The following is a 22,524-nucleotide window of genomic DNA, read 5'->3' on the forward strand; positions in this document are numbered from 1 at the left end:
GCTTGGTGTTCTGGAGAAAGCTGTTGCCAGAGTCGCATCTTCTGTCTCAACTTTCAGAGGCAAGGATCAGGCTGAGCTACACGGCCCCTCCCACATTCAAGGAGCATGTGGCAAATGAAAAAACCAGAGGTGAAATATCCAGCGAACCCAGTGAACTGTGAGTTCTTTTCACTTATCCTGCACTGTTACTCTTTCAGCTTTCATTGAAAATATATCATTTAGGAAACAAGTGTATATTGGTATTTTTGAGTCTTTCCAGCATAATCAGAGAAGATGAAAGTCAACCCTGGGTCAAATTCTAAATTCATTGCTTAAGAATGGAAAATAAGCAATTGTCTGTCTTCTAAGGAAAAAAGAATAAAGGCTCTTTCCTTAATTGAAAGTATTCCCTCTTTTTCCCTTTATATTTTTATCCCTTAGGTTGTAATTCATTTATATTTCTGTTTGACACTTAAAAGCTATGTTTTTAACATAACCTTCCACACATATCAAGATTACTAACTACTCCAACTTCTTTTTATATTTGTTAGAGCCCAATCTCAGTCTCTATAACAGCAGTTTCTATTTCTTCTTTTGTGTTTAATGTTCTTTCTAACAGCATAATTTCTTTCAGCAAAGTCATAATTATGACTAAACGCATTGGTCTATGCATGCTTAACAGTGCTCACATTGTGACTAGCAATACAATGCAAATGGAAGAACCACCCAAGTCTCCTGAGAAAATGTGGTCCAAAGATGAAGATTTTGAACAGAAAAGCTCTTTGGATTGTGCTCAGAAGGCCACAGAGCTTCGGTAAGAGTGTGGCATTCCATGCCTCAAGCCATAATGAACTGAAAAAGTAAAAGATTCTTGTTTTTACCTTTCCTCCATCTCAGAGGAAAAGAGAATGCTTGAGCTTAAATTCAATCTGAGGAGACCTGGAGTCCTAAGTGGGTTAAGAAATAAATTAGCCTAAAGGGGATTCTGATGTATAAATAGAAGATTTGCTGCCTCACTTCATAAAAGGAAAACTCTTTCATCCTTATCATCAGATGTGAATTCTTAGCCCTCACTGTGCATCAGTACATTCTATGACAAAATGTATAATGATATGTATCCATCCTTATATTATCATACAGAATAGTTTTACTGCCTTAAAAATCCTCTGTGCTCTGCCTATTCATCCCTCACCATCTCCTTACCCCTTGTGCCACTGAACTTTTTATTGCCTCCATGATTTTGCCTTTGTCCAGAATGTCATATAGTTGGAATCATATAGTATGTAGCCTTTTCAGACTGACTTCTTTCACTTAGCAAAAATGCATTTAAGTTTCCTCCATATCTTTTCATGGCTTGATAGCTCAGTTCTTTTTTTTTTTTCCCATTAAATTTATTGGGGTGACATTGGTTAATAATTCTTTTCTTTTTAGCACCAAATAATGTCTCATTATCTTGATGTACCACTATTTATCCACTCACTTATCAAAGGACATCTTGATTTCTTCCAAGTTTTGGCAATTATGAATGAAACTGCTGTAAATATCTATGTGCAGGTTTTTGTGTGGACATAAGTTTTCAACCTGGAGGCTTTTAAAACTGGAAATGCCTGGGCCCCACCCAGAGATTCTCTTTCAATTACTAGGGGTAGACTCCAGGTAGTGTAATTTTAAAGATCTCTCCAGATGATTTTAATAAGCAGCTAGAACTGGGAATCACTGAGATAGAATCTACTGAACCCAAATCCTCCCCAGTACTTTTCAAATGATAAAGAAAACAATCTTCGGGGTTCAAAACCAATAATCTTCCCTCGGGTCCCCTCATAGCTACACTTTCCTGGTTTCTCTAAGGAAACAAAACTCAGATTTAGCAGGTCTTTGCAAGGTTTATGGGAAACTGTGAACACCATAATTTTAAAAATAGCTATTATGTTTTCTCAGAATACAGAATTGAAGGTTGGTAGTCTCTCTATCAACTCTCAGCTGGTGTGAGGGGAAAAAGTAGAAAGGAGATTATTATAGGAGTGTGTATATACTTCCTATTTGGGGCATATTGTGGGGAAAATAGACAGGCAAGAGGTAAAAGGAAGATGTTCTTCTTGGTGCAGAGTCAGGGGGAAAAGGTGCTTAACTTTGTCCTTTCTCAGACAGAATATTTTAGCACTGTCTTCTTTCTCCAGAGCTTCCATTAAGGAGAACATAGAGCTGATTCGACTTAAGAAGCTCTTACATGAAAGGAACACCTCATTGGTAGCCACAAAAGCACAATTGGCAGAAGTTCAAAATGTGAGTTGCCATCATCGGCTGTGCTTTTTTAGGGGGAAAACCAGTTAATTAAGAGATGAATATTATTTTCTCCCTTTTACTCATGAGAGACCACAACTGAGAAAAACTAAGTTACTTACCTAAGGTCACACAACTTATAGGTAATATTCAAATCCAAGCCTTGCAACTCAGAGTCTATTCTTTTTCTAATACTTTCAATTGTCTCTCTATTAGGAAGAAGGTTCAAGCCCTGCCCACTAAGGTGGAATTAAGTGGGATTCATTTGTGTCAGGGTTAAGGTTTCAGCCAAGGGCCACAAGCAGAATGTACTTAAGTTAGGAAGAGGCCAAGAGCAGTCACAGGGGAAGGGAAGGAAAGCAGCTTTTACTGAGTACTCTCTGTATGCTGGACTTTGGACTAGGTGCTTACAGTGCTGATCTCATTTAAGCCTGATGACTGCCCACAAGGTAAGTGCATTTAATGGATGAAGGAGCTGAGCCTCAAAGAATTTAAGTAACTTGCTCAAGTCATAAAAATAGTAAGAGGAAACACACGATGCAATATATATATTCCTTACTATTGAATTGTACACCTGAAACTTACTGGATTTTTTTTTTAACTAATGTCACCATAATAAAAAGTAAAAATAAATAAATAAAAATAAAAATAATAAGGGGCAGAGCAGGCTTTGAGCTCAGGTTTATCTGGCACCATGGCTCATGCTCTTTTCTTATTACCACTATATAGAAACTCACAAATGAATGGTGGAAATAGGGCATAAGGATCTAAGTGATAGATTGGCATCATTCTGTTATTGAATAAATATTTATCGAGTATCAGGAACTGTGCAAAGCACTGGGCTACAAAGATTACAAAGATGAGTAAGACATCTCCTGCCTTCGAGGAATTTATAGGAGTGAGAGAATAAGAAGTAAACATGTACCAACTATCCACATCTAGGATAAGGGGGAACATAAAAGAGAGAATAGTTAGATCCACCAGAGAATGGGGTGCAGTATCCTAAAACGATTCATAAAAGAGTATATTTACAAGTCAAATACTGGGATACTGAAAGATTATCAGGTATTAATAAGTGTGCAAGAGAGGGGAGGGCTTTCCAGCAGAGGAGAGATGGAAGCCAAGGCACAGAGGCGAGAAATGTTAGGCAGTGGGCCATGGAGGCCTTGTCAGGAATTTGGACTTTATCCTACAGACAGTGGAGAGCTACAGAAAGATTTTAAGCAAATTGATAACATGATCAACTTTTCCTACAAAAAAAGATCACTTTGCCTTTTTTAAATGTCTGAAATATTTTTGAATATTTTATACATTTTAATAAAGAAACAATACTTTAAAAACACTATTATAAAGCACTGTAATTAGAGATGACTGTTATTATACTTTTCTGAAAATTTCAAGTTCTCAAAAATTACAGAACTACAAGGAAAGATTATCTGGCAGCAGAGTGAATGATAGATTGTCTAGTATAGGACTGGAAGCAAAGAAATCAGGTAAAAGACGACTGCAGTGGTTCAGGAGAGACAGAATGAGGATCCCAACCCAGGCAGTGAGAGAGACTTGCAGAGAAAGAACTGTATCGGGAGAGGTTCAGGAAGTAAAAGAAAGGACTTCATCACCAAGAAGGAGTGGGTAAGGGAAAAAGAGAAATAGAAGATGACTCCTGGGTCTCTAGCTTGGGTGATTAGATGATGGTGGTGCTGTTCGTTCAGACTGGCTGCAGTTAGGACTGCCCTTGCTATGTCCGTTCTGATGAGACTAAAGGCATCTTTACAAGGCCAATCTTCAAATCTATGTTTTATAGAAAACCGGGTGTCTGCTTGTATTCTTTTGATTTGGTTAATTTGGGTAGCACATAAAGGATGTGGCGATATAGGAAGGAAGATAATTTAAAATTGTATGTGTAAATAGCTATACAGCACCCCCGCTCCCCCCCCCCCACACACCCACTCACTCTCTGAAAGTAGAACGTTCCTATGAGGCCTTTTGAAAGCCAAAATGGCAAGGAAGCATTTACCATTAGTTTATATGGGAAAATTTTGGAGAGTTCCCAGACCCAAAAAATAACTCACCAAATCATACCAAAAAATACATGAAACCTAGCATAATTCTAACATATAGTAAAAACAGGAATGATATAATAAATGCACACCACGCTTTGTATATCCACTTAAGCAAGAGACTTTCCATTCTGTCTGGTACTGGATACTGACTTATAGAGACCACTTTGCTGCTAGCAGAACCAAAAGTAACTTTTGCAGTTTTCAAGATTCTTCCTCTCTGTGTAAATAGTACAAATGGTGGACGCAGGCAAGTTCAACACACGCACGACTGAAACACTTAAATTACATCCACTTTTATGCTGTGTAACAACTTTATGAGCTCTCTTAGGCTTTTCTGATACCTTAGGACACATCTTGCTAATGCACGCACAAAATATAGATGAAGCATAGATACTCACAGACACAATTTAAAGCTCTGGAGGCTTGATGCTGAGATGCTGAATTTAGTTCCTAGGAAAGAGCTTGGTGGTACCACTCTCACTGCTCTGCTCTGAGTGTGCTGCATCCATACAGGTCCACTGCAAAAGAAACACGAAGTGCAATTTTTATTTTTCACCTTTTTTTTTTGTAAAAGTGAAAATCCTTTTTGGATTTTTTTCAGTTAGTGAAAACAAGTACTAATGTGGCGCTTTCATAAAAGTGAGGTGGCATTATGCAAATTTTTGAAGAGCAAGGGATACCTGTATTTGTGGGATTAGATTTTTTTTTTTAAAAGTATCAATTCCTCCATTGCATTAAAGGAAAAAAGGAAAAAAGCCATTCTAACTTGAATGTCTTTACCCATGTCATTGGTAGTGGTAGAGATGACCTAAAATGGTGAATATCATCCACAGTTTTTTTAAATGTAGGTTTTACAAGTTGTTTTTCTTTAGCAAGTTAACTTTTAATCATGCTTTCTTACACATATACTAAAGTAAATTTGCATTCTTGTAATCCCTTAGGAGTAAAACAGACTCTGGAGTCTAAGCAAGTGACTTAGCTCTTTAAACTTTGAGTTTTTCATTTTTAAGGTTAAACAATAATACTTACCTCTCAGATTTGCTGTAAGGATTAAATGAGATAATGTATGTGAAACAATTATAATGATCATAGGGTAACATAATGAAATACATAGTAACATATAACACACACAAACTGCTCAACCAATATTAGCTGTTGTTAGTTTGGTTATTATTGTTTTTTCTCTTCTTAAAACTGGAAAGAGACCTTTCTAGAGTGTGCTAAGTAGTAGATAGTGCCTAGTTTGAAAATCAATATTTTTCTTGGATAATCCACCAAATGCAGTGCAAATGCAGATAAATACCCTTCATCCTTTTAAAAGAAATAGTGTGATCTGTTACATTCACAGACTAGCTGGCAAGCTAGGGCAGGGGAAAAGTAGCAGCAATTAGTAAACAGGTACACAGGTTGACTTGATTTATGGGAATTTTTAATAACGTCTTTTAAAATAAATATTTAAATATTTATAATACAGAGATAAACAAAAATAAACATCAAGTAGCTATATCAATACAATAATACTTATTTTTTTCTTGCAGGCATATGAAACTCTGCTCCAGAAGGTACTTAATAAAGATTCCTTGAATCTCTGTTTCTGAGTAATCAGAATAATGAAATCCAAAGAAATTCAGATTCATCTTTAAGTAACATAACACCAAAATTTAGTCAACTAAATCAGTTATTATGTCATATGTAATTTCTATTAATATAAGTGATACTACTAATATAATCAGAAGATACTTAATGCACGTTTTTCATAAAAATTGAAATATAAGATGTGAGTTGAGATATATTTGAAATAGTAATTTTCAACCTATTGCTAGAAAGAATTACAGCATTTGTTCAAAAATTCCTAAGTCTATTCTTCTAGCATGTGTGAGGTGGTGAGATATAACGAAGTCATTGCAAATCTTCTCTGGTGTTATTAAATATTTGGGCCTATTTCTCCCTGTGAGTGGGTGCATGTGAAGCTGGGTGAATGTCCATGATTCAGAGTCACTAAGGCAGAGTTCCCAGCATAAACGGACAGAGCTGTTCCTCACCAAAGGTGTCCATCAGCAAAATGCACACTTAACTTCCAGAGCTGACACATCACCTTGCTAGTTGCAGAGGGAGGAGTATATTATCATAAAAATTATCGAATAGCTTAGAAAATAAAGGCGGCTGTGAAAGGTGTCATTTCACTTAGAGCCAGGGTTTAATTTGAACCTTGGGGTAATTAAGAATTAATTTGAATTTTGAATTCATAATTTCTCAGAGTGTGAAATCCTCACTAACAGGGAAATAATACTTCCTGAAATTCTGGGGTGAAAAACAAGGTCAATTTATGATGTAAATTCAACATGCTATTAATCAAAGCCATTCTTTGTGACATCCACTAGAGAATGCTAGGGTTGCTGGTATCTTGAGACCGCTCCCGGTAAATGATATGACCATTCCCAGAGCAACATTCCTTTTGCCCCAGAATCAGGGAATCCTGAGTGCAACCCATGATGCCCTCTTCAGCCAAGTGAATGAGCTCAGAGCAGAGCTGAAGGAGGAGAGCAAGAAGGCTGTGAGCTTGAAGAGCCAACTGGAAGATATGTCCATCCTGCAAATAACACTGAAGGAGGTAAATAACAATGATAATTGAAAGATACCATCAATAGTAAGTTATATTCCAATTTTAGAGATGTTAAAAAGTGTATCTTAGCAACGCTATGGGTATTTCATTTTTTCGAATGAGAAAAATGAGGCTCCCTGTGGTTAAATAATTTGCTCAAGATTATACTATTGGGGGGAACTGGGATACATACTTATGTTTGTTATCCAAGGTCTTTGCTCAATTATAGTGTGCTGCTGCTTCCCTACCTGTAGAAACCCAGACACCATGATTTACTTCAGAGAATCTTCATTAACTCCAATAAAAGTTTTTTATTCCACCTTTAACTGGTTCAAGATTTTCCTAGTTGAATGGCTCCTCATAGACATGGAAGATGAATATAGAAAACCTCCCACCGAAGCCCCACCTACAGCAGAAAAGGGAAATCTTGTATAAGACAATAGAATTTAAAATTTTATCTCAGTCACTCGACTGTCATTCTTAGTTTCAGGAAAGAGTTGAAGATTTGGAAAAAGAACGAAAATTGCTGAATGACAATTATGACAAACTCTTAGAAAAGTGAGTACCAAGTTTGGGTCCCAAAACATTGTTTGTTATAAAAGGCAATTATAGAAAAGTGACTTACCAATTTTTAAAAATAATACATAGTATTAATAAGGATATGGGAAACTGGTACTCAATACTGTTAGTGAGAATGTAACTTGTCACAGTTTTTTTGGAAGAGAATTTGACACTATCAAAATGTTAAACATTTGCATATCATTTGTGCCAACAATTCCATTTTTGGGGGAATCAAAACTAAAGAAATCCTCACATATGTACAAAGATATTGTATAATAAGAATGTTAATTACTGTATTGTTAGTAATAGAAAAAAATTGGAAATCATCCAAATTTCCTTTGGTAGGGGCTGACCAAATAAATCACGTTGCATTCCCACAATAAAAATACTATTAAGCTATTAAAAATGAGGTAGACCTGTATGCCTAAGATATATCGTTAAAAGAAAAATCAAATTGTAAAAGAATATGCTAACTCTGACTTTAAAAGGATTGGAGTAGGGCAAAGAGGCACTTTCAATTTTATTCTATATACTTCCACATCATTTCAACTTTTCCTAACATGTATATTCATGTATCAACTTTGAAATTAAAAATCCTCAGGAGTAAAAAAAAATTAAATGTTCCTTTTGACTCAGGTACAGGCAGCAAAGGGTAGATTGGGGAGATTGTATGGGAGCATTCTGACAACAGCTGATGCTTTTCAATTCAGTGAAATGAAGTGGTGTGGGAATTATCCACTTGGAAGACTCCCTGTGACACACACTTATTGGCTTCTTCCTTTCATCATTCAGAACATTATCTTCTTGGATTGTTATGTAATATATGGTCAGAAAGTGCCAAGAACTTTTAATGCTAGTCTAAGCAAGTCGTTTTTAGATCACATTTATCAAAATGATAAATACAAAAAAAAACATAGGCAGAAATAATGTGATTATCAATGTCACTTCACTTGTGTAAACAATCAAGGACTGGCCATGTGTGATTTCGAGTGTAAACACACTCGAAATCAGTCTGACCTTGATATTTAGTCTTATCAAACTTATATTTTATCATAATATAATCTGACAGCTAGATACACTGATGTGCAGGGTATAGTCACTGAAAAGTTTAGTTCCTGCCTTTCGGTGTAGTAATTTATAATCTGGTTCAAAGGCAAATATTTTCTAAACAAGCCATTGGTGATGGTAGATAGAGGAATGGAGTAAAAAAAAGAGGAGTATTTTGTTCCTAATTTTTAATCCAGCAGGCTTGAGAATGTCTTGTTCACAGTTCTCTGCCTAAACAAATCTATCATGCTGGGGAAGTTCCTCGGGAAATAGATATGACTTGGGTTGTTTGCTCAGTGGGCTATTTGAGACCTAAACAGAAGTGATACTAAAGAACTCAGTAAGACTCAAAAATTCCAAGGCAGTTGGTAAATGACAGTTACAGATAAAGCAGGGGCAGAAAAAAACATGTAGGGGAATGAATGATGAGCTAGGCCCAGAAGATGCTGAAACTGTGTAATAAAGACGTCCTATTACACACCTTTCAGTATCCACCTGATAATTCCCTCTTTCCTCCTTATCTACTTCCCATTTTCAGCATGCTGGACAGCAGTAATCAGCCTCTCTGGAACAATGAGCTTGTAGGAGATCAGCTACAGCAGAAAGTCTGTCAGTTGCAGGATCAGCTGGATGTTGAGCTGGAGGAGAAGAGAGAAGTCTTACTTCAGCTGTCCAGAGAGAAAGGTAGATTGGGCCTTAAAAAGCATTTTCAAATGAGGCATTCTCTATATCTGTTTTAGGAGAAGGGAACTTGGGCCAGGATTTCTCCAATCCCTCACTTGGTCATGGATAATAGAATAAGAACACTGGCAATCAGATCAGATTTACAACCTAGAAAGCATAACACCTACCTCATACATATACTTTTTCCTATGTAGTGACTTTCCATTTGAGAGGATGCCAGTTCTTAATTTATTATGTTTTTAAACATTCATTTTATTTATTGAATGTATTGAAAATGATTATCTCTGTCTTTTAGTCTAATCAGTTATTTTAGAGATGATGGAGAGCCCCTACCCCCTTTTTTAGCCCATGATACCTGAAATTGAGAAGCAAATTGCTGTTCTTGGTTACCATTACCATTTCCCTCTGTGCCAACTTGGATCACAGTAGATGGTTATTCCAAAGATTTTTAGGGGCTCACCACTTTGAGAGCAGCATATTCTGGCTTTCCTGTCTGAGGAAGCAATCAGCAGGCAAGATGGTGACCCCACACCCCCTCCTTTTGGCTAAATTGTTTTTGTTGCTTAGTTTATACAACCTGCATTGGAGGCCACATATCAAAATATTAGCTCCAACGGAATTAAAGCTGATTAATTCTCAAGACTTAAAATGAAAGAGCCTCTTGATCTATACTGGACTTCTTGAGAAAAGACTTTAACTTTGTTGTATTAAGCCATGAAGATGTAGCACATCTGTGTTACTGCAGCATATATTAACATATACCAACTAATCATCACAATATATCCTAAGAGTGAAACAAATATAAATTAAAAAAAAAAATTTTTTAAATACTATCAATGTCAAAGAGACCTTTATCTCACTTCTTTTTGCTATCCTAGACCTTGATATTTAATCTTATAAAAACTTATATTTCATCATATTTTAGTATAGTCATATAGGAGAGTGAAAGAAAAGAAATATGACATCAAGAAAAATAGAGGCAGGAACCATAAAAGGGTGAAGCTTAAGGGCACATGCTGAGGACCTTGTAGTAGGTATGAAGTACAAGTAAAGTCTCATAAAGACCTTAGGGTTATCTAACCTAACCCCCTGTTTAATGCATAATGAAATGATCACATTAAACACTGATCACTTTCCTTCTCTGAAACGCACGCGCGCGCGCGCGCACGCACACACACACACACACACACACACACACACACACACATTCCCAAATGCCCACTCTTTCTTAGGCTGGGTATAGAGTAGGTACCACAAAGAGTCAATAGCATAGAAGTCAGGATGGAGTTGGAAAGGAGTTTTTGAGATACTGGCTTGGATGGTGCTGTCAAAAGTTTGGACTGTCCCCAGTCAGTCAAGTGGCTTTTCTTGTTTATTGTTGTTGTTCTCCCTTCTACTCTACAGTTCTGTAGGTGTTTTTGTTTTGTTTTTGGAGTTCAAAGTTCAACTCAATTTACTGGGTCAACAAGCTAGAATCCCTTGTAAGAATAAAAGAGAACTGCTTCTCTAAGGGCAAATTTATAAGTGAATTAAACATTAGTGAGAAAATTTAATTCACACTTGGTCTGGCTTTAACCATGGTTACTGATAACTGCAGAGTTTCAACCTTCTGGATTACTCTTCCGCAGCTCAAAACAAGGATCTGAAGCTTGAAGTCACCCACCTGCTTCAGAAGCATAAACAGGAAGTAGAGATCCTCCAAAATGAAGACGTAATTTCCCAATCTCCTGACAGGCAATCTGAACCAGCCATTCACCCAGCTCTATTCCAAGAGTCCACTCTGATAGAGGTATGTGCGTCTTTAATCAAGCGAGTCCCCTCAACAGAGAGATCTCTAGAAAATATCCCTAGAAAAGATAAAGGGATTAGAACACTAACTGAATAATATTTTGTACTGATTGAGGACAGTATTTGGAAGGATATGAACAGACTGAGAGTAGAAATAGCTTCATGAGCTTCACACACTTTTTCTACCTTTTACAGCTCAAAAAGTTTTTAATCTTTTCCAGATGATGACTTGAAATGATCTGCCGAGGACAAACAGCCATTAGAGGCTGCATAACTTCCTCTCCGCTGCTACTGAACATGAGGAAATAGGGGAGATAGCACTTGTAAATTTACATTGTCTTCTTTTACATTTTGGGGTAGATTCTGCTGCTGTTATTTTACTATTACCAACAACTGCTTTATGGAGAATAGTTCTTATTGTTTCTATTATATTTATACTCCTTTTTACTAATGCTTTTTTCTCTATAGCCCTGTGAACCACAAAACCAAGAAGAAAAGAAACTGTCCCAGATGTTAAGTGAGTTGCAAGTATCAAATGCAGAGACCACACTGGAACTAGAAAAGACCAGAGACATGCTTATTCTGCAGCGCAAAATCAACGTGTGTTATCAGGTGCAAGAAAAGATAGTATAGGAAGGGGATAAATAAATAGGCACACGGGAACTATTTACAAGACTGGGAATGAAGCAAGACCCGAGTTTCTGGGGTTGATGCAAGATGATATGCTGTCCTGTGCAAGCACAGGAGGTCCTTTGAAGAACTTGAGGACTCACACATGTCTATGGCACCTTGGCGGTAGAAGCCAGTGAAGGGGCCAGCTAATGAAAATGGCAGGTGTGAACGTTCTGAGTTCAAATTTTCCCAAGAAAACACTATCCTATGGCACTAACAGCACTACTGGGCCTGGAGTGGTCTGTGAGGAATCCAATTTTTTCCCTAGTGGATAATCTGCCTTGCCAAAGAGATGGCAGAGTTACCTTTACCCAGCGAGTACCACCTTTTTATCTGGGCTTTTTTGTTCTGGGCCAGTGTGATGGAAAAGTTCAGACATTGTTTTGTTTCAGGAGGAACTGGAGGCGATGGTGACAAAAGCCGATAATGAAAATAAAGATCACAAAGAAAAACTGGACAGGTTGAATCAACTCCTAGACCTCAAGAACAATCGTATCAAGCAGCTGGAAGGTATTTTAAGAAGCCATGGCCTTCCAATATCCGGCAAGTCTTAGTACTTTGTTCTCCTCACCTTGAGACCCGTCGCACAGCTAATGCCTGTGCTCCCCTCTGTGTACCTGTCTAGAACGCCGCTTCTTATGTTCTCAGTGTATGACTTATCCCTCCCATTCTTTATCCTATCATCGTTGTTGTTTTAATATGTGGTTAGCAGCTTCTTTTCTTCCATCACGTCGGCATCTTTCTCTGAGTTCTCTGGAGAGCTTCAACAGGGCCCAGCAATTGCTGAATCTGTTTTAAGAATGAGAGCATATCACTGTTGGCCTTCAGGGTGCAATAAACACTCCCTTTCTGAAGATTGTTTCTTCAACCCAGGCCTATAGCAGTTTTGGTGGGATAGTCGAGCTTCGTCACTCATCTCTCATCATCCTTTGCTGTGATTTCTCTCTAAAAGTCTCCCAATTCTTCGTTGCAATTTAAGGATGTCACCATAACAGGGCAACTGGCTGGACACTTATGACAATTTCATAATGTGGTACTTCCTATATTTAGTACAGTCACTGCTGCCTAAGATCTGGTCTCAACCTTGCACATCAACAAATTTGGCTTTGGTATTATTCCCAGTGGTGACAGACCTTTACTTACACTAACCAAAATTAACCAAAAGACTGATATTTAAGCCAGAATGTTCATTTGTTGTTTTATGATAGTGGCAGTTTAATTGTTGTCATAAGAATGTTTGGAGCCATGAGAAGATTTGGAGTTGCTGTTCATGGCAGCCCTTTCTCTGGAAAGCAGAATCAGTAAGCAGGTTATTTAGTGATCATGGAACTGGAGTAAAGGGAGGTGGGTCCTTCGGGGCATGATTTATTTATGCCAGAGTGAGTCTGTTCAAAGGTGACTGCCATATAACAAAGGAAATCCCCCCTGGGATTGAAATTCTTGTGTCTTTTGGATTCAGGGTCTTTCTCCCGGTCCTGTGCAGGGTAAATACTCTTATTTACTTCTGAAGATTCATTTGCTTTAACTTAATAGTTCTTTCATTACTAGTAAGGCTTAAGAGTTTTTCCTATGTTTACCAGTTATTTGTATTATTTCTTTTGAGAATTGCCTGTTTCTGTCCTTTACCTGTTTCTTAATAGTATTTAATTGATTTATAGTTCTTTATATGCTAAGATTGTTAACCCTGTGTCATGTAATGCAACATTTTAAATATATTTTGAGTTATGTTATGAATAAGAAATCATTAGTCAATCTTTGTATTCCATTTATTTTGGGCAGGAAGAAATTCTGAGGTATCTAAATATTTTTATTCTGCTCCTTTAACTCTTAAAATAGCACCTTCGCTATCAACATACTATGATGACTCAAATATTCCCCGATTTGAAGCAAACTGTATGTCAAAGTTTCTGATTGGTTGAACATGGGAGGTAATGCACAGTTCTGGTAGACCGTCTTACATATCTTTGCATTCCATTGCCAATATTTTCAACCTCTTTCCAGTAAGTGTCCTCCTCCACTTTTTACTCCATTACTCTTTAACTTAAAGTGGATTTTTTTGCCTTCTTATGATGAAACCAAATCTTAACAGTATGAAGAGTCTTAAGACTGATCTGGCTGGAGAAGGGAATCATTCCTTGGTGGGGCCCAATGTCATGTAATTGACACTGTGACTACAAACCTGCTAGTTTTTCCATGGCCAATATCCCAAACTTTAGGAAATATTCACATTTTCTGTTTTCTTGTGCTTTTCTGATGGAATTACCAATTAATTCATAGGATCTTGCTGTAAGCCAAAACGATGTCACTTATAGATGAAATTGTGCCTCTATTGTTTTCCTGAGCTTAATGTTTACTTTCCAGTCACTCATTTTGAACCTTCTCCCTCAAAGAGAGACACTGGATTATGTGGCCATCAGAATTCAAAACTCCTAGTTGTCATTCTGCTGCTTTTTCCTTTGAAATCACGTGATTTCTTGAAATAATCACAACTTGGACTTCCATCATGGTTTTTGTTCTCCTGTCCACCTTCCTTTATCCTAAGGAAGAGCTCCCTACCCTTTAATGGATGGGCAGTTTTCTTTCCTCTCTAGAACAGCTCAAAGATGTGGCTTATGGTACCCGACAGATGTCATTATGTCTGGAAACGCTGCCAGCCCATAGAGATGAGGATAAAGTGGACATTTCTCAGCTGTATCAGAGTGAGAATCTTTTTGAGCTGCACATCCACCAGGCCTTCCTGACATCTGCTGCCCTGGCTCAGGCTGAAGATACTCAACCTACCACTTTCTGCACTTATTCTTTCTATGATTTTGAAACCCACTGTACCCCACTAGCTGTGGGACCACAGCCCCTGTATGACTTCACCTCCCAGTATGTGGTAGAGACAGATTCCCTATTTTTGCACTACCTTCAAGGGGCTTCAGCCCGGCTTGATCTACACCAGGCTCTAGCCAGTGAGCACCACACCCTTGCAGCTGGATGGATTTGCTTTGACAGGGTGCTGGAGACTGTAGAGAAAGTCTCTGGCTCTGCCACTCTTACTGGTAAGTGCTGTCGGCCTCCCGTAGTTCTCAGAACTAATACAGAATCTCCCAAAGTCTATAGTTGATCTTCTGGTTGTTTCCCTTTTTCTTCCTCTGCCTTTATTCTTGATCCTCACCACACCATCCATACCCTTCATGTCCTTCATACTTTCTGCTACCAGGAGCTGGTGGAGAAGACTTTGGTGTGCTAGAATACTGGATGAGGCTGCACTTCCCCATAAGATCCAGCCTACAGGCATACAATAAACAAAAGAAAGCCCAGGCATACCTGTCAGCCAATGTGCATGCAGCCTGGGAGGCCCTGGAGGATGAGGTGAGAAAAAGGATATGCCCTTGCATCTCAAAGGAACCTCAGCCAAGCAGCTCATGAGAACAACTCAGTCTTCCATTCTCAATAAATGTTTGTTGAATATGAATGAAAGAGAAAAATGGTCACATCACAACTAGTTCAGATTCTTCTCTTGGGCAAGCCTAAGCGCGAAATGAAACCATGCCCTTGGAGCTAGCTACTTCTCTCTGCTGTGAACAAAATAGCTTCTGTGTTCCATTCTCTAAGATAAAGCCTCAGTGCCAGCATCTCCCTCAGATAACCATCTGCCAGAGCCAGTTTGCAGGCAGGTGAAAGTCGTTAGGTTTCTCTGTGACCCACTCAGGATTTGATAATTCTTTAAGTCATAGCTCTTGTTCATCAAAGGTGCTGGGCTTCACCTACAACAACTCTCTCAGGTTGCCCCTTTCCTCCATCCAAGACCAACATCTCTTCAGTCCAGATCAAAGACTTGGAAGCATCAGAATGAACTGCAGGTGGAAATCACCAGATGCTGTGGCCTCCAGAGTCGATTGCTGGGAACCCAACCCAGTCCATACGCCATGTATCGCTTCTTCACCTTTTCTGACCACGACACTGCCATCGTTCCAGCCAGTAACAATCCCTACTTTAGAGACCAGGCTCGATTCCCAGTGCTTGTGACTTCTGACCTGGATCAGTATCTGAGGCGGGAGGCCCTGTCCGTGTACATTTTTGATGATGAAGACTCAGAGCCTGGCTTGTACCTTGGCAAAGTCCAAGTGCCCTTGCTGCCTCTTGCACAAAACAAATCCATTAAAGGTGGGAGTTCAAGGTTATTGCATCTTTATGATCTCTGCCCAGTGTTGTCTCCCTTTCCTAATCCTACTTTTCTTTGATTACTTGCTTGGAGCAGTCTCTCTTAAAACCTGCTGAAAGGATTTTAGGATATTGGCAAGAGCAACAGAGCAGACTTAGAGCCTCACTAATCACATGGAAACATTGGCATCTGCTGCTGCTTTTCAACAACAAAAGCAAGATTCCCAAGTGGGTGGACCCACCAGCCTGAAGTCCATGCCTTTTTCTCTGAATAAACATTTTCCGATTCTGTCGTGCTTCCCAGTATTTGTCTTTACTTAGGGCCTATTTTTTCTTAGTACATGACTAAGATATCAGATTATAAGCTGTGTCCTTAACACGTCTTTTAAACATTAGACACAAGTTAGCAAGTCTACCATGTCACACCATGACTCAGGGAAATTTCTTGAAATTTTTTCCCCATAGTATGGAGCTTAACTTCATACCACTTTACCTTACCTTCATACCCAGGGTTGTGAGGTGCACCTAGAAAGGGTCAACTCTCTAGTTGCGGTCCCTGGAGGGAGCGGGGGAGGTATCTGTATTCTCATTTGGAAGTGTGGGTGGGTACAGGCAGTATACCAACCATGTTTAACAAGCATCTGGATGTACCAGGAAGTGTGTGAGGCCTCCCTCCTTTCAATAACACAAGTGCTTTAAAGAAAAAAAGAAGTCTGACACTTCCACTCGCAACTCATCCTTTGCCAAAGAGAGACAATGTGAGTCATCTGTTAAATTAATCAATGTCACAAATCAGAAGTCTGGCATTTGGAAAAAGCCATTTTGCTTAAGTTTTTTTGACTTTTGTTATTTTAGAAATAGGGACCACTTGAGCATAGATAATGGTTTTCTTGGTATACCTAGGACATAGCAAGCATTTGGTAATAGAAATGATAATGCAATTTTGTTTATTGGCTGGGTGACTGAAGACAAGCAAGCTACACCTCTCCATATGTCTTTTGCCTATCCCTTCCTGAAACCTGGAGATACCCATCTTCACCTATAAATAGTCTAAGGAAATATTAGAAGTAAATATTCTAAGAGAATATAAATATTTACTGCCATTCTGTATTACTTCTGCATATATTATCATGATTAATTAAAACAAAATGTAGTGAAATTCAAAATGGGGTAATAGATGAGGTGCTGGTAAATGCTCACTTGCTTGTTTCATGTGATCAGAACTTATTAATATTTGTGTGCCTCTCAGGTGATTTTGAACTCATCGACCCTGCGGGAAAACCCAATGGATCTGTGCAGGTGCAACTGGATTGGAAGTCTTGCTACCTACCTCCGGAGAGCTTCCTAAAACCAGAAGCTCAGACTGAGGAGAAGGACACCGAGGACAGTTTAGAGATCCCATCTGAAGAGGAAAAGGCTGTCTTTCCTCCCCAGGTAAGATACCTCCACCAATCCTGTGGAGCATATTTGAAGAGGATAGTATTAAAATCTGAGGAAAAGAAGTTCCTTCTGTGAAGGTCATATGTTCTGCAAATCTAGTCTGCATTTCTCAGAATGCCATGAAGCCATTCGTAGAGCAAACCTCTGGGTTTTATTGTAGGGTGGAGAGAGAGATGGCATCTCTCAGCTCTGTGGCAGGAGAGAAATAAAGCCTAGTGATGGCTTACAAATTCCTTTCTCGAGTATCAGGGCTGTTAAACTATCATCTTGTATGTCTTTCTCTGATCCTTCTATTTAGGACCAGGTGGTATCTACTGAGATTCCCATTGAAGCTGGTCAGTACCCAGCTAAGAGAAAACCTCCTCAGCTGGGAGAAAGGAAGGAAAGGGAACACCAGGTTGCAAGCTACTCAAGAAGAAAACATGGCAAAAGAACAGGCATCCAAGGAAAGAACAGAATGGAGTATCTTAGTCGTAACATCTTAAATGGGAATACACTACAGGTAAGGCCTTAGAAACCCTGAAAAACTAAAATATGGGTTGCAGTGTCCCCAGATATATTATTCTCAGACGTAGAAGCAGAAGCAGCCATAGAAGATAAACAATAATCATGGCTTTTTGTGGCTAATATGTGTTTCCACAAACACAAGTGGTTTAATAAGCCTCTGGATTGTTCATTTCAATGTAATTTAATTCAACAGACTACAGACTCTGCATTTTATGCTTAGAACTTTAGTACCGCAGTTTTAACCAGTCTGCTTAAAGTGTAATTAAAATAAATTAAAAACAAATATTTGTTGATTACTTACTATGTGCTTGATACTGCCTTTATAAGAAACTGAATTAAAGTTACTATGTAACACCTAAAAAAAAAAAAAGAAAACAAAAAAAAGGAATAATAAAATAATTATATACTTATATGTAATTATATTTTACATTATTATAATAATTTATATAAATTGTATAACCATATTAATATGTAATTTGTGATTAATTTGATTAAGTTATTATAATTATATAATATAGTTCTATATAATTATGTATGTTATATATAATTATATATAAAAGTGTTTTCATTCTGAAGCAGGTGAACTACACTGAATGGAAGTTCTCAGGGCTTAAGGTCTCCATAGATGATGATTTAAAAAGTCAGCAAAAGGAAGAGGAAATGACATCCCCTTCAGCGCTGATACAGAAGGAAACCCTACATTCTGTAAATGGTATTGTCTTTTTAAAAACCTAATTTCTTTATTTATTTAGGAAATAATTTAACAAAAAAAGTAACGTTTTTTGTTCATCTTGCATTGTTAGACTTTTCATGGAAAATTTATAGTGAAGACCCTCATTTTTATGTTACAGTATGCTGATTAGGCCAATTAAGGCTGGGATTCTCAAAGAAAGTAGCTTTCTATGTATTTAAAGCTAGCTATAGCCAGTTTATTTACCTAGTAAGTATAAAGTGTTAATTCATTCCCGTGCCTTGTGAATTATGCTTGCAAGAAATAGGAGGAGGAGTGTAATTGGCTCATTTGGAATGTTAATCCAAATTTCTTTTAAATTATGGCAAGGCTTTTGTGTTACACTGAGAAGCAGACATGATTTCAAGTTATAGTTATGGAAAACTAGGTCATTCAGACCAACTCTCCCATTGATGACAACTAAAAAGCTAAAATTAATATATTTTTTAAAAATCTTAATGTCCTTAAAAGCTTTAAAAAGGCAATAAGAGAAGGAAGAATTACCAAACCCAGATAAAGATGGGCTGAAACTGCTTCAGCCCTGTGACAATGATGGTCTGGAGGAAGTCAGGGAGAGATAGAACCATGCTTTTGGTGGACTTCTAGAGTGGGGAAATGGGATGCAGCCTGACTCTGTTGTCTGCCCAGAGTAGGCAGGTGTCTGTCCAGGGCAGAATTTCCCACTCTGGTCTGGGACCTTGAAGGCAGCACCATTCTGAGCCACTTCTACTCTGAGAGGTAGAATGGTGCTATGAGCATTTGCAGGACTAGAGGAACAAGGGCTGACCCAATGCGTACCAGGCCTCCAGATGTTGAAGTTATCAGACACAACCTGCATAACAGCTGTGTTTACTAACTTCATGGAGATAAAAGCCGACTTTTAAAATGTCAGCAAGGAACTGGAGCTATGAAAATTGATATTGTAAGTTTTAAAAAACATTTTATAAATAAACCAGATAAAAAGAGTTGAAAATCACATGATATCACTTATATGTGGGATATAAACCTAAAAGCAACAAATGAACAGGACAAACAGAGACTCATGGACATGGACAATGGACTAGTGGTTACCAGAGAGGAGCGGGTAGGGGAGAGGGGGAAATTAGATGTGGGGAAAAATTTAAATCATTTCTTCAATTAAAAAAATAAAAAATATTAAAAAATAAAAATAAATTAATTAATTCTAAAAAATAAAAAACATTTTATTTTAAAATAATTTCAAATTCATATAAAAGCTGCATTGAATAGAACCAAAAAAGACCACATAAACCCTTCACACAAATTCATCAAATTTTAACATTTTTCTACTCTTTGCTTTATCATTTTTTTCTGAAGCATTTGAGAGTAAGTTACAAACATTATACCCCCTTACTGATATACATTTCAGTAAGAAAAAAGAAATTATATAATCACAGTATAATGATCAAGTTTGCAAATTTAACATGGGTACATTATTACCTAATATCCAGTCCATTTTCAGAATTTTCCAACTGTCCCAATAATGTCCATTTTAGCAGGCTTTCCCCCCCCTTATCTAACTAACACAGTATTCTACATTGCATTTAGTCATGTCTCTTTAGTTTCCTTTAATCTGGAGCAGTTCTTCATCTTTTATCTTTCATGATACTGATATTTTTGGAGAGTATAGTTGAGCTATTCAGTAAAGCATTCTTTCTCAGTTTGGATTTGTCTGATGTTTTTTCATAATTAGATTCAGGTCATCAGTTTTTTACAGGAATATTACAGAAGTGATATTGTGTTTTCACTGCATCACATTAGGAAGTACGTGATGTTACTTTGTCCCACTATTGTGATGTTAACTTTGGTCACTTGGTTAAGAAAGCATCTGCCAGGGTTTTCCATCATAAAGTTATCATTTTCCCCTTTGTAATTATTAAGTAACCTATGAGAAGATATTTTAAGACTATATAAATATCTCGTTCTTCGTCAAATTTTACCTAATACTTTTGGCATCAATATATAGGTTTTTTTTCCTGAATCGATTACAAAATGTTTGCAAAATACATTGCAAATTTGGGAATTAATCAATAGAAATGATAGAACTGCTAAATACAGAAGTTTATGAGAGAAATATATGGGTTAAAGCAGATTAGACACAACTGAAGTGAGATTGGTGAAAATATCCAGAATAAAGCAAGGAGAAATAACAAGATGAAAAATACCAGAGGAGAAAAGAGACATAAAGGATAAAATGAGGATGTCTAAGTTACACTTAATTAAATATAGGAAAAGAGAAAGAGGTGGGACAAAGGCAACATTTAAAGTGATAATGACTTAGAGTTCTCCAGGCAAATAAAAGGTATTAGGATTCAATTAAATGAAACTCAAACAGGATAAGTAAAAAATAAACTCAAATCTAGCCATATCAGAGTAAAAATACAGAAAATAAAATCAAAGTGAAAATATTAAAAGCATCCATTTAAAAGAAAAAGACAGCCTTGGGTGCATCAGTAAGATAGATAACTAGACTTGTTAAGAGCTAAAACTATAACCAGAAACCAATAGCAAGACACCTGCTGAAAGAAAACCAAGTGCCAACCAAGAATTCTCTGCACAACAAAAATGAAAACAATAGACATTTAAAGACAGAATGAAAACAATAGACATTTAAAGACAAACCAAAATGGAGAGTTGGCTTCCAAGCTACATTTTAAAGAAAACATAAAGTTTGTTCTTTTGGCTGAAAGAAAATTATCCCAGAAGAAAACATAAAGATACAATAAGGAATGGAAAGCAAAGAATATGGGTTAATTTAAATGACTATATAAAGCAAAAATATTAGCTCATGGGATTTAAAAATATATTCAAAATTTAAATAATGTAGTGGGTTCCATGGCAGCCCCCCAAAAGATATATCCCTGTCCTAAACCCCAGAACCTGCAAACGTGTGACCTTACTTGAAAAAAAAAAGTGTTTGCAGATGAAAAAAAGAATCTTTGCAGATGTAAGTAAGTTAAAGATCTTGAGATGAGAAGATAATCCTGTATTATCTGAGTGGACTCTAATGAAAGTGCGTCTAGGAGAGAGACATAGAGGACAGACACAGCAGGAAGAAGAGGAGGCGATGTGGTTATGGAGTCAGAGATCGGAGTGATGAGGCCACAAGCCAAGGAATGTCTGGAGCAGTGAGAAGCTGAAAAAGGCAAGAGAAAATAGGAAAAGCCTTCGCAGTGAGCATGGACTTCCCAACACCTTGATTTTGGACCTCCGGCCTCCAGACCTGTGAGAAAATAAACCTCTGATTGTTTTAATATTTTGTTTTATGAATGCTTTTACCTTTATTTCTCTTGATATACTTGAGGTATAGACATTTCATCCATAACAAAGTTAAGTGATTTGTATATGTTTTATGTAAGCCAGAGGCAAAACCAAGGCTAAAATAACATCTGACCCATCAAACTAACATTACTGAGAGAACAGGAAGTTCACCATCACCTTGAAGATCCATTACTTTATTATAGAATGAATGACTCAACAGAAAAGAGAAAAAAGACATAAAGCATAAAATGAGGAAGTCTAAGGTGCATTTAATTAAATGTAGAAGAGTAAGAAGGGGGACAGAGGCAATGTTTAAGGTGATAGGTATAATTTATACCTACATTCAGAAAATGAAGTCATGAGATCTTTATTTCCTAGGATCTTAATGGTCACTATCAATAGTCAGTTGTGGGTTGCTTTTTTTGATTTCTTTCAGCAGCTTCTGGATTTGAGCATCAGATTTATCTATCTTTAACTTGAATGTTTGGAGGGGGCAATTTTGAAGTTTCAAGGCTTAATACAACATCTTTACTCCACTATACGTCAAGGAATTCTGGCCCAGGTCCAGAGTGATCCAGCTCTGGTTGCTGCTGATGGCAGAAGAAAGGTCTGCACAACTGAAAGAAGTGATGGAGCATCTCCCACAACCACATACTACATCTCAAGTTACGCAGTAGTTTCTTCAAAGCTTCACACAGAAATTTCAATCCAGTAATTCCTATGTGATTCAGCTCCAGATCAAG

General features: G+C 37.5%; 1 protein-coding gene across 1 annotated transcript in view; it reads left to right on the forward strand.

Moving 5' to 3' along the window:
• Positions 1–22,524, forward strand: part of RPGRIP1 (RPGR interacting protein 1) — a 50,911-nt gene that overhangs the window by 6,102 nt on the left and 22,285 nt on the right. The window contains exons 6-19 of the mRNA XM_011382774.2: positions 2,157–2,262; positions 5,861–5,884; positions 6,787–6,933; positions 7,409–7,482; positions 9,071–9,216; positions 10,845–11,005; positions 11,473–11,616; positions 12,069–12,219; positions 14,268–14,720; positions 14,882–15,033; positions 15,486–15,828; positions 17,075–17,259; positions 17,564–17,767; positions 18,349–18,484. Of these exons, the coding sequence (XP_011381076.1) occupies positions 2,157–2,262; positions 5,861–5,884; positions 6,787–6,933; positions 7,409–7,482; positions 9,071–9,216; positions 10,845–11,005; positions 11,473–11,616; positions 12,069–12,219; positions 14,268–14,720; positions 14,882–15,033; positions 15,486–15,828; positions 17,075–17,259; positions 17,564–17,767; positions 18,349–18,484 (2,426 nt within the window). The remainder of the gene's footprint in view (positions 1–2,156; positions 2,263–5,860; positions 5,885–6,786; positions 6,934–7,408; positions 7,483–9,070; positions 9,217–10,844; positions 11,006–11,472; positions 11,617–12,068; positions 12,220–14,267; positions 14,721–14,881; positions 15,034–15,485; positions 15,829–17,074; positions 17,260–17,563; positions 17,768–18,348; positions 18,485–22,524) is intronic.

Source organism: Pteropus vampyrus, unplaced genomic scaffold, assembly GCF_000151845.1.
Source record: "Pteropus vampyrus isolate Shadow unplaced genomic scaffold, Pvam_2.0 Scaffold488, whole genome shotgun sequence".
Lineage (NCBI taxonomy): Eukaryota > Metazoa > Chordata > Mammalia > Chiroptera > Pteropodidae > Pteropus > Pteropus vampyrus.